The sequence below is a fragment of the Castor canadensis genome, chromosome 17 (assembly GCF_047511655.1).
Source record: "Castor canadensis chromosome 17, mCasCan1.hap1v2, whole genome shotgun sequence".
In the NCBI taxonomy this organism is placed as follows: Eukaryota; Metazoa; Chordata; class Mammalia; order Rodentia; family Castoridae; genus Castor; species Castor canadensis.
Window position 1 is genome coordinate 50756324 of NC_133402.1, and position 18496 is coordinate 50774819.

Below are 18496 nucleotides of genomic sequence, written 5' to 3' on the forward strand. Positions count from 1 at the left end.
GTGTGGTCCTTTTTGATGTACTGTCAATTTTGGTTTGCTAGTATTTTGTTAGATTTTTGCATTAGTATTCATCAGGGAAATTGGCCTTAGTTCTTTTCTTTTCTGACGTTAGTGTCAGGGTAATGCTAACGTTGTAATGTGAGTTTGGAAAGTGTTCTCCCCTCTTCATCTTTGCAGAAGAATTTGAGAAAAAGTGGCATTAATTCTTTAAATGATTGATAGAATTCACCAGTGAAGCCATCAGTCCTAGGCTTTTCTTGGTTGGAGATACTTTGATTACTGATTCAGTGTTCTTACTTGTTACTGGTCTGTTTAAATCCTTGTTTCTTTCTGGATAAACTTTTTTTCTTGTTGTTACCATTAGGCTTGCATAAAACTTCTTATATCAGTCTGTTAAGCTGATAATTTAATTTTAATCAAATATGAAAATTCTACACCCCTGCATTTTATGTTGTTTTAAAATTTTGCACCCCTGGGGGTTGAAACCCAGGGTTTTGTGCATACTAGGCAAGCACTTCATTGCTGATCTATATCCCATCCCTATTTTATGTTTTTGGTGTTATAATTTCTATCTGTCTTGTAGTGTATTCACTGACAAATTGTTGTAGCCTCAGTTGTATTCAAGATATTTATTTAATTATTTATTTACTTATTTTGTGGCATTGGGGTTTGAACTTAGGGCTTTGCGCTTGCTAGGCAGACTTGAGCCATATACCCAGTCTTATTTTTTTATTTTATAATAGTGTTATAAGTCATTTACATACCACCATTATAGTGTGAAGGTACTCAGATATTTACTACAATATTAGAGCATTCTGAGTTTGGTCAGCAGATTTTATACTTTAATATCTGTTCATGTTACTAATTAGCATCCTTTCATTTTGGCTGGAAAAAACCCTCTAGCATTTCTGCAAGGCAGATTTAATAGTAGTGATGTTGCTTACTTTTGTTTTCTGGAAAAGATATTTTTTACTTTTATGTTTCTCATGTTACTAATTAGTGTCCTTTCATTTTTAGCTTTAAGAATTTCTTTTAGCATTTCTTGTCATGCATATTTTGTAAGGAATTGTCTTAGCTTTTATTTTTCTGGGAAAGTATCTCGTTTTCCTTTATGAAGAATAGCTTTGCCTGGTAAAGTTTTCTTTCTTGGTAGGTTTTTTTTCCCCTTTTACAACTTTGAATATATTAAGACAGCAAAGTTTTTACTGAGAAATCTGCTAGGAGCCTGATGGAGATATGAACCTCTTTTCCTTGATGCTTTCAAAATTTTCTCTGTCTTTGACAGTTAGATTATAATCTCAGTGTATCGTTTCCATTGGGTTGAACTTGACTGGATATTGTTGATCTTCATATATCTGAATGTCCAGATCTCTCCCCAGATTTAAGAAGTTTTCAGCTATTATTTCTTTTATAACTTTTCCCCTCCTTTTTGTTTTTCTTCCAAAACTCCAATAATGCAAATTAGCTCCAGAATTTTTTGTTGATACTTTGCTATGGTTTTTCTTTAGTGAACTTCTTATTTTGTATGCCATTTTATTTATGTATTTATTTGTAGTGGTGGGGATCAAACGCAGGGCTTTGCTCATGCAAGGCAAGTACTCTCCCAGCTGAGGTATAGCCATAGCCTTTGAGCTTCTCATTTTGTTTATGCATTTGTGTTTCTGATTTTACTGATCAGTATATTTTCTATTGTACCTCATTGAGCTTCTTTAAGACAATGATTTTGAATTTTTTGTCAGAAAATTTATAAGTCTTCATTTGTTTGGTATTGGTTACTAGAATGTCGGTTTTTGTCAGTTTGTTCCTTTAGTGGTGCCATTTTGTGTGTGTGTGTGTGTGTGTGTGTGTGTGTGTATTCCTTGAAGGTCTTGCATTTCTGTCATCCCATTTGAATGTATAATCACCTCCTCCAATCTTAACTGAGGGAAATGGTTTAAACCAACATTGTTGCTAAGGACTATGATGCCATTTCAGACCTCTTCTAAGGTTGTACCCACTCAATACCTCTTGTTTCATCTTAGGGAAGGAATTCTTAAAACTGTGTGTGTCTTCTCTTGATCCCATAAAACCATGCCAGGTCTTGAGAGCCTCCAATTTATTTTCCCTAGGGTAATATCCTGAAATGCTCAAGTTTATGTGCCTTCTGCCAGATACTCAGAATCATTCTGGCTATACTCTCACAACTTGGGAAACTGGCCTGGGAGATATGGGTGATGCTTGTTGGGGCATTTTGAGGTACCAGTGGGCCAGTTGTGTAGGGATTCATAACTGATACATCCCAAGCAACTTGATTGATTTCCAGGTAGGGTGTGTGGTATCAGTATAGTCCATGTCCTCTCTTTTCTGCTCCCGGTCTTTCCCAAACACTAAGATACGCTGATCAACTCAGTATTCTGGGTGTTTTAAGAAAGAAGTAAGCTCTTTGGGCAGTATCTCACATGGATAGTAGAGTTGGGTGCTCACTTACTGTGCTTCACTTTCCATTTTGGGATAAACTGTAGGCCAAGGCTGTTTTTTCATGACACTGAACTGTGCCACATTGATTTATAGGTGATTCAGATAAAGCAAAACTTTGTTCTTGCTCTCTTTAGTCTGTCTTTGGAATATTTTACTCTGTGGTATGCTCAAACACTTCTAAATTCCTACATGCCCACAAAGAAATTCATCCATGGGTTGTTGTCAAAAGTAATCTTTCTGCAGGAGGAAGACAGTAAAAAGCACCTATTTTACCATCTTGCTGATGTCATCATTGTGTCATTTTGCTCTTAACAAGCCCTTGTTAGAAGCTTTTACTTTAATCAGCTTGTAAGTTGATGGATACGGATAGCATTGTGGCATTATTTCACAGTATTTTTTGTTGGACTAGGTCCAACAAAATGAAAGAGACTAAAATAATAAAACATAATCAAACAACTTATATATTCATTGGTGTTCAGTATTAGTGCACTAAGTCATCTTTGAACATACCAGGGCTTTGTCAGCTAACTTTCTTTGGAAAGAAATGACATGAGTGATAATTTTGTGAAATGGATTTTCCTGTTCTGTTTCTAGGTGGATGATGTTCTCTTTAGCTAACAGATCAGAATATGGATTGCAAAAGGGACAGGTTCAGGTACAATACTACAGGAAGATCTCAACACCTCACTCTCATCAATAGACAGAACATCCAGGCAAAAAATTAACAAAGATATACTAGAACCAAAGAATATCATGGACAGTCAGGTAGTGGTATCTCACACATATAATCCTAGCTACTCTGGAGGCAGAGATAAGGAGGACTGCAGTTCAAACTCAGACCAGGGAAATAGTTTGTGGCACCCTATCTCAAGTACCCCACACAAATAGGGCTTGGTGGAGTGGTAGAGTGCCTGCCTAGCAAGCATGAGGCCCTGAGTTCAAATCTGGTACTACCAAAAAAAAATACCATGAGCAAAATGAGCTTAACTGACATTTATAGAGCATTCCATCCTACAGTAGCCAATCACACATTTTTCTCAGCAGCCCATGGAACTTTCTTCAAAAGACATCACATCCTACATCATAAAGCAAATCTCAATAAATACAAAAGTATTGAAATAACCCCCTATATCCTAACAGACCATAATAGAAATCATTGGGAAGGAAAACCACTAAAAACATTTAAACTCATGAAGATTGAGTAAAACACTTTTGAACAATCAATTGATCATTGAGGAAATTAAGAAAAAGTTAAGAAACTAGAGATCATCATGTTAAGCCAAGTAAGCAAGGCTCAGAAGGATAAAGGTCACATGATTTTCCTTATATGTGGAAGCTAAACCTAAAAAATAAACATACATATAAACACATAGATGATCTTATATACATATAGAGAGAGTGAGAGAAGAGAGCATGATTGTAATCGTGGGTCTCTGTGAGGGTAGTGTGGGGAGGTGGGAGAGGAACAGAGAATGATAGAAAGTGAATAATATTACAATACATTGCATCTGTGCATGAAGATAATATAACAAAATGCACTGAAAGCTGTTGAATAATAGGGAAGCAGGGCAATAGAAAAAGAGTGAGTAAAATAAGGGGTTAATCTGATTAAAGTATAATATATACATGTGAGAAATACCAAGGTGAAACCCCCTTAAACAATTAGCATACACTTAAAAATGAAGGACAGGAAGGTAAAACAGGTCCTGTCCAGCAGTGGGTACCAGTGGGAAGGGGGGAGGGTAAATGGAGAGGGTAAAGGAGGGTACTTTGAATATGTGTATAAAAATTAAACAATGAAATCTGTTGAAATTGTCCTAAGGGGAAGGAAGAATGTTAGAGGGGGGTGAACCTAATTACATTGTAAGTAAATGTATAAATGTCACAATGAAACCCTCCCTCATACAGCTAATATATGCTAATAAAAATGTAAAAAGGAATATTGATTCCAACCACCTCAGTATAATATATATAAAATCTTTAATCCCAGAAAATAATTCATTGCCTCTCAAAATTGGTATAGCCTTTGTTAAAATATTATCAAGTCATGATCCTGCTTTCAACAACCTTTCAATAATATTTCATTCATGTTACGTGCATTAAAATATAGAGTCTTAACTATCTTAAAAGAAGATAGCACAGACCCCAGCCATGTTATCTTTTTTTTTTTCCATTTTCTTTTTTTCTTATACTGTGGATATATGACAAAGTTTTCCAAGTCAGTGAGATTTGTGTATTTTTTTTCTGGTGACACCGTACTTAGTTTTCTCCCTTCCCTCATATTTTTCATGTCATGATTTTTTTTTACTGTTTTCGTACTCATATGTGCATACAAGGCTTGGGTCATTTCTCCCCCCTACCCCCACCCCCTCCCTTACCACCCACTCCACACCCTTACTCTCCCCCCATCCCCTCAATATCTGGCAGAAAGTATTTTGCCCTTATCTCTAATTTTGTTGAAGAGAGAGTATAAGCAATAATAGGAAGTAACAAGGGTTTTTGCTGGTTGAGATAAGGAGAGTTGTACAGGGAGTTGACTCACATTAATTTCCTGTGTGTGTGTGTTACCTCTTAGGTTAATTCTTTTTGATCTAACCTTTTCTCTAGGTCCTGGTCCCCTTTTCCTATTGGCCTCAGTTGCTTTTAAGGTATTTGCTTTAGTTTTTCTGCATTAAGGGCAACAAATGCTAGCTAATTTTTTAGGTGTCTTACCTATCCTCACCCCTCTCTTGTGTGCTCTCGCTTTTAGCATGTGCTCAAAGTCCAATCCCATTGTTGTGTTTGCCCTTGATCTAATGTCCACATATGAGGGAGAACATATGATTTTTGGTCTTTTGGGCCAGGCTAACCTCACTCAGAATGATGTTCTCCAATTCCATCCATTTACCAGCGACTGATAACATTTCATTCTTCTTCATGGCTGCATAAAATTTCATTGTGTATAGATATCACATTTTCTTAATCCATTCATCAGTAGCGGGGCATCTTGGCTGTTTCTATAACTTGGCTATTGTGAATAGGGCTGCAATAAACATGGGTGTGCAGGTGCCTCTGGAGATTGGCCTATAGTTCTCCTTTTTGGAGGTGTCTTTGCCTGATTTTGGGATAAGTATAATACTGGCTTCATAAAATATGTTAGACAGTTTTCCTTCCCTTTCTATTTTGTGGAACAGTTTAAGGAGGGTTGGTATCAGTTCTTCTTTAAAGGTCTGATAGAATTCAGCAGAGAATCCATCAGGTCCTGGACTTTTCTTTTTGGGGAGACTCTTGATTGCTGCTTCAATTTCATTTTGTGTTATAGGTCTACTCAAGTGATTAATTTCCTCTCGGTTCAGTTTTGGATGATCATATATATCTAGAAATCTGTCAATTTCTTTAAGATTTTCAAATTTATTTGAATATAGGTTCTCAAAGTAGTCTCTGATGATTTCCTGGACTTCCATGGTGTTTGTCGTTATCTCCCCTTTTGCATTCCTGATTCTACTAATTTGGGTTTTTTCTCTCCTCATTTTAGTCAGGTTTGCCAGGGGTCTATCAATCTTGTTTATTTTTTCAAAGAACCAACTTTTTGTTTCATTAATTCTTTGTATGGTTTTTTTTGGTTTCTATTTCGTTGATTTCAGCTCTTATTTTTATTATTTCTCTGCTTCTATTTGTTTTGGGATTTGCTGGTTCTTGTTTTTCTAGGAGTTTGAGATGTATCATTAGGTCATGGATTTGGGATCTTTCAGTCTTTTTAATATATGCACTCATGGCTATAAACTTTCCTCTCAGGACTGCCTTAGCTGTGTCCCATAAGTTCTGGTAGGTTGTGTTTTCATTTTCATTGACTTCCAGGAACTTTTTAATTTCCTCTTTTATTTCATCGACGATCCATTCTTCATTAAGTAATGAGTTATTTAATTTCCAGCTGTTTGCATGTTTTTTGTCTTTTGTTGTTGAGTTCTACTGTTACTGCATTGTGATCAGATAGTATGCATGGTATAATTTCTATTTTCTTATATTTGCTGAGACTTGCTTTGTGCCCTAGGATATGACCTATTTTGGAGAAGGTTCCATGGGCTGCTGAGAAGAATGTATATTGTGTAGAGGTTGGATGAAATGTTCTGTAGACATCAACTAGGTCCATTTGATTTATTGTATATTTTAAATCTTGGATTTCTTTATTGATTTTTTGTTTGGATGACCTATCTATTCATGATAATAGGGTGTTAAAGTCTCCCACAACCACTGTGTTGGCGTTTATATATGCTTTTAGGTCTTTCAGGGTATGTTTGATGAAACTGGGTGCATTGACATTGGGTGCATACAGGTTGATAATTACTATTTTTTCTTTTGGTCTGTTTCCCCTTTTATTAGTATGGAATGTCCTTCTTTATCTCGTTTGATCAATGTAAGTTTGAAGTCTACTTTGTCAGAGATAAGTATTGCTACTCCTGCCTGTTTTCGGGGGCCATTGGCTTGGTAAATCTTCTTCCAGCCTTTCATCCTAAGTATATGCTTATTTCTTTCGGTGAGATGGGTCTCCTGTAAGCAACAAATTGTTGGATCTTCCTTTTTAATCCATTTGATCAAGCGGTGCCTTTTGATGGGTGAATTAAGTCCGTTAACATTAAGCGTTAAGTACTGATAGGTATGTGGTGATTCCTGTCATTTAGTTGTCTTAGTTGTTTGAAGATTTGATTGTGTGTATCTAAGTTGAGGTTACTCTCTACTGTCTTGCTCTTTCTTTTCCTGTGGTTTGGTGCTGCCTGTCTTTTCATGGTTAAGTTGGGTTTCACTTTCTGTGTGCAGAATCCCTTGCAGAATCTTTTGTAGTGGTGGCTTTGTGGTCACATATTGTTTTAGTTTCTGCTTATCATGGAAGACTTTTATTGCTCCATCTATTTTGAATGATAGTTTTGCTGGGTAGAGTATCCTGGGGTTGAAGTTATTTTCAATCAGTGCCCAGCAGATCTCACCCCATGCTCTTCTTGCTTTTAATGTTTCTGTTGAGAAGTCTGCTGTGATTTTGATGGGTTTACCTTTGTATGTTACTTGTTGTTTCTCTCTTACAGCGTTCAATATTCTTTCCTTAGTTTCTGAACTTGTTGTTTTAATGATGATATATGGTGGGGTAGTTCTATTTTGATCTGGTCTGTTTGGTGTCCTGGAGGCCTCTTGCATCTGTCTGGGAATATCTTTCTCTAGATTTGGGAAATTTTCCGTTATTATTTTGTTGAATATATTACGCATTCCCTTCGCTTGCACCTCTTCTCCTTCTTTGATGCCCATGATTCTCAAGTTTGGTCTTTTGATGGAGTCGGTGAGTTCTTGCATTTTCTTTTCACAGGTCTTGAGTTGTTTAATTAATAGTTCTTCGGTTTTTCCTTTAATTACCATTCATCTTCAAGTTCTGAGAATCTGTCTTCTGTTTGTTCTATTCTGCTGGATTGGCCTTCCGTTTTGTTTTGCAGTTCTGTTTCGTTCTTTTTTCTGAGGTGTTCCATATCCTGGCTGGTTTCCTCTTTAATGTTGTCTATTTTTGTCCTGAGTTCCTTTATCCATTAATTCATCATGTTCTCTCTTTCACTTTGGTGTTTATACAGTGTTTCTATGGTTTCCTTTATTTCTTCTTTTGCTTTTTGAAATTCTCTATTTTTGTTGTCTTGGAATTTCTTGAGTGTCTCCTGTACATTTTGGTTGACCCTATCCAGTATCATCTCTATAAAATTCTCATTGAGAACTTGTAGTATGTCTTCTTTTAAATTATTCTTGTGGGCTTCATTGGGTCCTTTGGCACAGTTTATCTTCATTTTGTTGGAGCCTGGATGTGAGTATCTGTTTTCTTCATTTCCCTGTGGTTCCTGTAGTAATTTTTTGCTGTGGGGAAACTGGTTTCCCTGTTTTTTCTGTCTTCCCGTCATCGTCCTTGGTGTTGTTACTGTCCCTGTAGTGTGTGCAATTAAGTATTTTCTAGCTTTAATAATAACAATGGTAATATTTAGAATGGAAGGATGAGAGGAGCTGGAAAGCAGGAAGGTAAAGAAAAGGGAAAAACAAATAAACATATAAGTAGGAGAAAACAAAACAAGGAATCAAACAAGAAAGTTTCAAAGGTATAAACAATGAGTGTTAGTGTACTAATCGACAGTAAGCTCAACAGGCATTAGAGAGACAGAGGATTGAAAATAAAAAAAAAGAATAAAGAGAAGAATAAAAATAAAAAATATAAAAAATAAAAAAGAATAAAGAGAAGAATAAAAATAAAAAATAAGTAAATGAAAGAAATATATATATATATATATATAAATAAAATAAAACAAAATGAAAAAAAAAAAAAAAACCTCCATGTTCAAATGCAGTGAATTTTCAGTTTTAATAATTTTGGTGTCCATCTTAGTCTCCAGTCCTGGAGATGTTGCCTCAGATGTTGTTCTGTAGTTGTCTCATCAAAGGGGACAGATAAAGTAGAACAAAACTGCACACACAAAAAAAACACCCACAACGTGTCCCAAGTTCAAATGCAATACAGTTTCAGTAAGTTTTTCAGCATGCAGGTGTAGTTCGGTTGTTCTCTCATCAAAGGTAGGGAGAGAGGAAGAAAAAAAAAAGAGTCTGGAGACAGTTCTGAGAATGGTATCTGCAGCTGTGGCTTGCCGGCCCACTGTTGTCAGCCTGCTGTTGCTGGAGGTGTTATTTATGCAGATCTCTGGGGTGAGCTTAACACTCACCTGGCCCTGCAGGCTTTGTTTACTCAGAGTTCTCTTGTGTGTGAGCTGCTGCTACAAGCTTTCCCCTTTGCAAGCACACTGGGGGAGGTGACACTGCACCTGCTTTCTCAGGCCTGCGTGTTTGTTTACAGCTCACGTGCAAAGTGGGTCTTCCCCCCTCTCCTGTGGAGTTTTCCTCCCTCCGCCACTCTCACAAGCTTTCCCACTCCTGGTTGCTGCTCCCGCCTGCCCGGCTTGTTTATTTACAGTTCCGGGAAGGATTCCCTTCCCCCAATCTTCAGTGCTCAGCGTGCCCCACCCTCTTTCCTGTGTGTCTTTATTGTTCTTATTGCTTATTATTCAGTTTCTCTTTTTTTTCCCTGGGTGGAGGTCGGTCTGTCCAGGGGTCTATGCTTCTCTGGCCCAGGGTTGTCTGTGGGAGTACCGCAGTACTGCTATGCTCACCTTGTCCGCATCTTCCCCAGACGTCTGGGCGTGGGTGACTGGCGGCCAGGGGGCCCTCCTGGTTTCTCCGTTTAACGTGAAGTGGAAATGCTCTGCACTGGCTGGAGGTGTGGATGCGTCAAAAGTTTTGCCTCTTCTCGGTGGTTTTGCCTGCAAGGTGTGTCTCCAGCGTCTCTCCAAGATTTCACTATAGGAGGCACACTTTCTGCTTCCTCCCTCTAGCTGCCATCTTGGAATCCAACCATGATTTTTTTTTTTTAATGTTTTGGTCCTTGCTACCTTTTCAGAGAAGAGTTCACTGATCCTCTCATCTTTAATTGTGTCCATAAGGTAAAAACTCTCACCATACCTTTTTATTTTCATTTTAGATTTATTACTGCTTATATTTATTTGTTGTGATTGTTTGTCTGATTCCTTATCCAGACCAAGAGCTCTTTGAAGATAGGTACCTTGTCCATTTTTGTTCATCAGTCCTTGATAATTACCACAGATTATCACAGGGATTGGCATCATAGTGGATGCTGCTTATGAGACAGCCTAAGAGAATCTAAGCACATTTCTGTTTCTGTGTTCAGAATTCCTCTACCACTTGTAGAATTCCTATACTCACACTAGTTTCTAATAAAGTTCAGTGGCAGTATAAGGTAGTTCTTATAAAATTTCAAAATCCATTCCCCCTTCTAGTCTTCCCACCAAGTCTTTCTTTCATTAAAGAAAATATTAAAGGGCACAAATGATTTTAAAAAATTCATCTTAGCTAGATTTTAGTAGTGTATGGTTTGTCCTTGAATAAAAAAAGAAACTTAATGCTTAAAAACTGTGTCTTCAATTCATGTTTCTAAAAATACTAAAATTAGGAATCATATAGTAAAACTCCAGTTTTTTCACATTAATTAAGCCCAGTTACATCATTGCAGATCACTGCAGAAAGATTTTTGCTCAATTAGAAGTACTTTTTTTTTGTATTTGCATGAATTTGAAATTTGAGTTACACACAGTGAAAAATGCAGCAGACAGTAGTCTAAGATTTTATCAAAGATAACATGGAACATGTTGTGGCTCTTTCTAGGCAATATGAAACTGTGGTTCCTCTTGAAGATTCTATTGTGACTGAGGTTACAGCAACTCTACAAGAATGGGCCAGTCTGTGGAAACAACTATATGTGGTAAGTAGTTGAGTATAGTTTAATAGAACATTAAAGGTATGTTGTACTAAGTTAAGAAAGGATATCTGATCTATGTCAGTTCTGCAGTTTGAAATTTACTAATATTTTCATTTTTCCAAATGTATGTTCCTATATTAGCTGAAATGTAGTAAACTGAGTTTTTGCAACTGGAAGAAAACGTTATTCATATGCCTGTATCCTACTCTGGTCACTAGAATGTAAGTTTCATAACTGGGAATCTTAGCTGTTTTATAGAATTGTTGTGTCTCCATATGCTTTTTATAAAGCAGGTATTTACTGAATGAATAAACAAACTTACCAGTTGGGTTAACTTTTATCATTTCTGATCCTAATAGTGACTAAAAGCCAAGAAATTGTATTAATGGTTTTTTTATAACTGTTAAGATTAAAGGATATGCCATCTATAATACTTTGCTAGCAAAATAGTTTCTGCTGGGTATTGAGGTGGTGGGGGGGAAAGGGAGAGGGTGGTGTGGGTGGTAAGGGAGGGGGTGGGGGCAGGAGGGAGAAATGACCTAAGCCGTGTATGCACTTATGAATAATAAAGCAATAAAAAAAATACTTGGCTAGCAATTAATTGAAAATGCAATAGAAATCCTGTTAGTTATTTCTCATTGCTGTAACACAAAAATGCCTGATACAAACAAAGGAGGAAAGATTTGTTTTGGCTCATTATTTCAGAGGTTCTAGTCCTTGGTCACTTGGCTCTGTTGCTTCTATGCCCATGTTTGATGAGGCAGAGAATTATGGGGAGGTGGCATATGGTGGAGCAAAGTTGCTTAACCTCATGGTGGATAGGAAGCAGAGAGAAAGAGATAGACAGATAAAAGCCAGGAACAAGATACACTCTTCAAAGGCACCCTCCCCACAGTAACCTGCTTGCTTCTTCCATCTAGGCCCCATCTCTTAGATTCTACCACTTCCCAATAATGGCATGAAGCTATGAATATATTAATGGATAATCCATTAACTAGGTCAGAGCCCTTATGATCCAGTCATCTGTCAATGATTAGCTCCAACAATGAAATAGTGAATAAGTCAAGCTCAAAGACCAAATATCACATATTTTGCTTATATGTGGAATATAGTCGAAAATGAAAATAATAGCAATAATGGATATGAGTGCAAAAGGGGAACTGTCAGGGGGAATCAGTGGGCAGGTAGAGCGGGATTGAAGATGATTGAAGTATATTGCATTATATAAAGAAAGCATAATGAAACCTGCCAAATACTGTTTGAAAAGTGGGGAGGAGGCAGAGAGTTAAAAGAATATAATAGAGTGACTAGTTCAATGTATACCATAGGCATCTATGGAATTTTCACAGTGAAATCCCATTGTATTAATGAATCTTTATTTAAAAATGCTTAGTATAGTGGTACAGGCCTGTAATCGTAGCTAGGTTAGATATGAAGGTAGGAGAATTGCAGTCTGAGGCCAGCTGCCCGCAAAAGGCATGATATTCTATCTTAAAAATAAACTAAATCAAAAACAACTGGAGGTGTGACTCAAGTGGTAGATTGGCTTGCCTAGCCTGTGGGAGGCCCTGGATTCAATCCTCAGCACTACCAAATGAATGAATGAGTGAATTAAATAATGTGCTGAAATTCAAAGATAATGTGCAGAAACTGATGGAAAATATCTCATTAGCACATTTCTATACTTAGTACATATTGAACAGATATTTTGTATATGTTAGGTTATACAAAATGTATTATTAAAACTTAAGAAAATAAGTTTAGATCATAAAGGAAAATGATTTCTAGAAATGAGAACAAATTAAATGCCAGGAGGAAGATATTTAGCAACTCTTTAAAAGTTAATGATATGACAGGCACAGCGGCCCAACCTTATAATTCTGGTTACTTGAGAGATCGATCAGGAGGATTGTAGTTTGAGGCTGGCCTCAAAGTCTGCGAGACCACATCTCAACAAAAGGCTGGGCACAGTCATGATCATGTGCCTGTCATCCCAGTTATGTGGAAAGGGAAGATCACGGCCCACGCATAAAGCAAGACCCTATCTTAATAAACCGAGTGTAAAAAGAACTGGCAGTATGATTCACGTGGTGGAGCGCCTGCCTAGCAACCATGAACCAGAAGTTCAAACCCCACTACTGCCAAAAAAAGTTGGTGATAACTCAAAAGTATGGAGATTATAAGAAGATCAGTGTTTACCAGGGATTAAAGTAGTGGTGGGAGTGGGTGAATAGGTGGAACACGGAGGAGTTTTAGGGCAGTGAAAATTTGCTATATGATTTGTAATGGTGGATACATGTCATTATACATTTGTACAAACCATAATAGGTATAATACCAAAAGTGAACCCTAATGTAAACTTTGGACTTTAGTGACTATTATGTGTCACTGTGATAAATGTATCACTTTGGTGGGGAATGTTGATAAGGATGTGTTTTAAATATATAAGGAGACAAGGTGATATTTGATAAATCTATACCTTCCTCTTGTTTTTACAATAGACCTAAAACTTCTCTTTTAAAAAGTCTTAAAAATTGATGTTACTTATTTATCTATATTCAAGGAACATTTAGATTATGGAAAGATCCAAATTTTGGTAACATTTGAATTTAAAATATACATGTTAGCACTTTCTGTGTAAAGTCAAATCTAATGATTAGTAGTTAATAGGCAGCTTTTTAACCAGTTGATATTGTTCTTTAATCATATTAACTATCTGAAATAGGAACCATGCCCATTCGTCTCTTTAATTTTTCTTTACTGTCCCTTCAAGAAAACAAGTTAAACAAATCTGATTCATAGGGGAGACAGCTTTGTTGGAGATGTAGCTAATATAATTCTTATGTTAAATCATTAAAAACAATAGGATAGAGCGCTAGTGTGGTAGAGTAGTTGCCTAGCATGTGCAAAATCTTGAGTTTGGTCTCCATCACTGCAAAAAATACAATTAGTAAGTAATTTATTGATTTTACATTGATAGCAATATAGTTGTGTGTTAATAATGAGGATGTATCTGGGAAATGCATCCTTACACAATTTCGTTATTGTGACATCATCACAGAGTATAGTTGCATATAATAAAATGGCTATAAATAGATGATATAATCTTATGGGACCACTGTTATATACGCAATCATTGAAGTGCATTAGTATCACTGACATATACTGAGTGGTTGCCTTGTGCATGTTCTTCATAGTTTACACATCTCATCTTAATTCTAACAATCACTATTATTCTTTTCATATTAGATTGAAAAGTGAATTTAGAGAGGGTAGGAATGTGTCCAAAGTCATACAAGCAGTTGAACACCCAACCAAAACCCAAACCTGGGTTCATAGACACTAGGACTTTAATAAACACATTACTTTGTCTTATGGAGTATCCTTAATACATGTCATTCAGTTTATTATGATTTTAGTAGTTGCTTATTTTCTGCTGATAAGGAAAGTATGTTAATTAGGATGGAGATTATCTGGAAATGCCACTTCTCCTATTCTCTTAAGTAAAATAATAGCATTTTAAACACAATAGACATTTCTATCTTTCCCAAGTAAGCATAGGCAGTCTGAGTTTTGTATTGCAACTCTATAGTCAAGGACTTGGGCTCATTCTGTCCTCTTGCTCTATCTTCCTCATTATAGTACTTTGCTTGGTAGCTCTAGACAGCATATATACATTCTGGCTAATATAAAGGAGGAGAGGGGAAAAAAAGCATATGCCTTCCTTTTAAGGACACTTCTTAGAAGTTGCACACACTTCCTGTCTACATCTTTTTGGTTAAAACTGAAATCACAATGTAACCTCTAGATGAAACAGAGGCTGAAAATTAAACATTATTCCTGATGGTCATATACTAGTCAAAAAATCAGGGTTTCTACTACTATAGAAAACGAGGAGAATGAGGCCAAGCACAGTGACTGGATACCTGTAATCCTATCTACTCAGAAACCAGAGACTGGGAAGATTGTGGTTCAAGGATAGTTGAGACAAAAAAAAGTCAGATCTCATGTCGACAAACAAGTTGGGTGTGATGGTGCACAGCTATCATCTCAACTACATAAGAGGAATAGGTAAGAGGATCACGGTCCCAGGCCAACCTGGGCTAACAAACATGAGGCCCTGAATCCAAACCCCAGTACCACAAAAAAAGGAAGGCAGGAAGGAAGGAAGGGAGGGAGGAAGGGAGGGAAGATGAGTCCTAAGGAATCACTGGTAATAAATGATTGTGAAAATCATTTCCCTGTACAGCTCTTACGTACTTTTCTTTTTTTGCCAGACCTATTTGTAAAATAGTGGACTGATGTCTTCACCAGCTCTTGAATATTTTGTTTATATGGGCAATTGGATTTTAGGTAAAACATGGGAAAGTAATAAAGATATGGATAAGAAAGATTAGAGGCTGGGCGGAGTTTTTCAAGCCTATAATCCTGGCTACTTGGGAGGTGGAGATCAGGAGGATCATGGTTCAAGCCTAGCCCAGGAAAAAAGTGAGACCGCATTTCAACCAATGGCTGGGAGCAATAGTTCTCCTGCCCTTTCAGCTATGCGGAGAAGCAGAACTAGGAGGATTGTGGTTCAAAAATAACCAATGCAAAAAAAGGGCTGGTGGAATGGCTCAGGTGGTAGAGTACCTGACTAATGAGCATGAGGCCCTGAGTTCAAGCCCCCCAGTACTGCCAAAAAAAGAAAAAAATAGAATCATCCAGGCTTTCCTTTAAAAATTTTTGGTAAGTTGATAATAATTTTTGAGAATAAATGAGTTGTGCCTAAAAATTAAATGGTACCAATACATCTTCTGTTAAAGTAGCTGGTATTATTTAAAAATGTTCTAGATAAATTAGAGTTGCTGTTTGATATAAGAGCTTTGAAATTTTAATTTCTAAAAAATATTTTAGATGTGCATTTGAGGCTTATAGACTTATTTTTCCAGAGATGTGAAAAAGCATGAAAATGGGGGGTTATTTTGGAAAGATGATTATCGCAAGTAGTCATTTTTATGCTTTTTCATGGAAGTTTAAAATTGTCAATATAGTTTAAACTTTTTCCTTTCTGTCTATGAAATTTTCACCTTTTTTGCCATTTTAGCAAATCTCAGCATTTCTGGTTAAGCTACTGTTAACATAACAAGTACCAAATGATTGTTTTAAATAGCTGTCTTTTGAGGTGTAATTATACTTAAGAGCCAAAATGAATCTAGGCAATACTTTCTAACAGTCTTAATTTATCTGATTTTGAAAACAAAAGGAAAATATAATGAAAGGCAAATAGCTATGAGAAATATGTTTCAACGTATATGACAATAAAGGTCAGTATCTCGCTGTATAAAATCAATGAGAAAACTAGTTAAAACCCCAATAAATAATCATCAAAGGTACAAATAAGCCATTCATAAAGCAGTATATTAGAGAAATGTTCAGTTTTACTAATGATCAAAGGGATGCAAATTAAATTATTGTGATAATAAATCCTTCGTTAAATTAACAAAGAAGAAAGTCTAAACTATCCTCTGCCGTTGAATTCTGTTAGAATGTATACCTCCATTTGCTGGTGGTTATGTCAAGTTTCTTTTTTTTTATTTTGTTTTTGTTTTTGCTCTAGTGGAATTTGAACCCAGGGCTTTGTACTTGCTAAGCAAGCACTTGAGCCATGCCCCCAGCCCTTTTTTCTTTAATTATTTTTTGAATAGAGTCTTGCTGGCCTGAAACACGATCCTCTTATTTGTTCTTCCCTGAGGAGTAGCTGGGATGACATATGCTCATCACCATGCCCAGCCGTTGATCAGGATCTCATGAACTCCTTGCCAGGGGTTGGCTTTAAGCCATAATCCTTCCAATATCTACCTCCTGAGTAGCTAGAATTAACAAGTGTGATCCATCATGCCCAGCTGGATATTAGTTGTGTGATTAGCACAACTGGAAAAACCTTAAAATTCTTCAGACCCTAGTAATTATAATTCTGAGGATTTTAAGATAATGATGTTAAGTATTGAGAAACACATTTAGTATTTCAGACATAAAGTGATGGGTTGATGGGCAAGCTTGTGTACTCTCAAAGGCAGCCCCAGTGAAATTGTATATCTTCGTATATTTGTGTTCAGAGAATTGGAAGAGGAAATTATTCCTAATTATATTCTTTCAGTGATACCCAGTTCTCAGGCTTGCTTTCTAGGTATGAATCATGTTTAAAAAGGTTGAAATATTTTAACACTTTCCTAATTCCTGGGAAATGTTTTTGCCTAGCAGGAGCCGAAAATGATTTTTTTCAGGTATGATGTTCTAAATCTATAGATTAAAAACATGTAGGAATGCAGTATTGTTTAGAAATGACTGAGTGTGTAACTCTGTTTCTTCAACTGAAAGACTAAAAACTGTGCTATCTTTGTGCATAAAAAAGAGTATTTCCAAGAAAGCAGATGTCTCCTTTTTTCAAAATTCTCTCCTAAAGAAATACCCTATTTTTAGAAATTTGCTCTTAGAAACCACATATATTTTCTTGCTTAAGAAGGCTCTACTTACTAATTTATTCCTATGTAAAGAATTTTATAATGCTTCCCCAAATGGCCAACTTCTTTATTTCTCTCCAGTCCCAATTTCTACCCTGGAGTATCAGCCTCACTGGGTTCCATGTCAGGCCATACTCTTCAGGCATAATACCAGTTTTAGATGGATATAATAGTTGAGAGAAGTAAGCTTTGTGGCTTACTATAAAGTACTTAAACACTCAGAGTCTTCATCTCCTTATCTGTAAAATTGAGAGAAGTGCCAGGATATTGGTTATTATGAACACAAATAGTAACAAACAAACAAGCAACAGTACATAAAAGCCTTTTCCAGAGTACCTGGCAAATAGAAGGTGCTAAGGACTGATTAAATTTAAGTGAGTTTCTTAATTTGTGTAAATTACTTGTGTGACATTTACTTTCTTTGGTAGATGTCACAGTTCCTAAAACCATTCTCTAACTTCGTAATTCCTAGCTAAAAATTTCAGAGGTGGTTTTCAATTGATGCATATTTATTGTTTCCTTGGAAGTTTATTAACCTTTCCTCATTAATTTTAAGAAAACATTGTTTTTCATTTAAAATTAAGCCAAATCAAGCAATTATTGGATAAAGAAAAAAATTCCAGCTTTAAAATCTAATTTAAAAATCAGATTTTTTTCCTGCTTAGAAATTAACATTCGATTTCGAGGATAATCAATAAATGAATTGCCTGATTGATGTAGTAAGTTTCCAACAACCTCCTCTATATTAGGGCAATATTATGAGATTGGATATAACAGATCCTGCACCCTTCCTGGTTTCTAGGAACCCTAAAAGACTATTATGAATGGTCCCCTTTTCATTTTCCCTTCCTAGTTATGAAGCCATCCATATTAGGACATTGACCTGCTGTGTTCCTTTCACAGATGCAGGAAACAATAATTTCCTGAATGATTAGACACTTCCACTTCAATAAACTAAAAACTTCAGCATATTCAGTGCATTGGATATAAAATGGATGTGGATAACTCCCAACTGAAGAATTCATTTTCTGAAGAAATACAATAAGCATCAACAATATAAACATCTATATACATACATAGTTAGGTTCTTCCTGGAATATTTTGGGAAAAATGAAAGAGATAATGTGTTAAAGTTCTTTTGGCCATCATCTTGTTTACTGCTCAGGTTAAATTTCTTTTTCTTTTTTTAATTTTTATTTTATTCATATGTGCATAC

General features: G+C 36.2%; 1 protein-coding gene across 10 annotated transcripts in view; it reads left to right on the plus strand.

Annotated features, from left to right (window-relative positions):
* The window catches only part of Dock3 (dedicator of cytokinesis 3), a 561871-nt gene that overhangs the window by 277802 nt on the left and 265573 nt on the right, over positions 1-18496 (plus strand). For all 10 annotated transcript variants that reach the window (XM_074059333.1, XM_074059340.1, XM_074059334.1 and 7 more), the window contains one exon: positions 10684-10780. In XM_074059333.1, coding sequence (XP_073915434.1) covers positions 10684-10780 — 97 coding nt within the window. The remainder of the gene's footprint in view (positions 1-10683; positions 10781-18496) is intronic.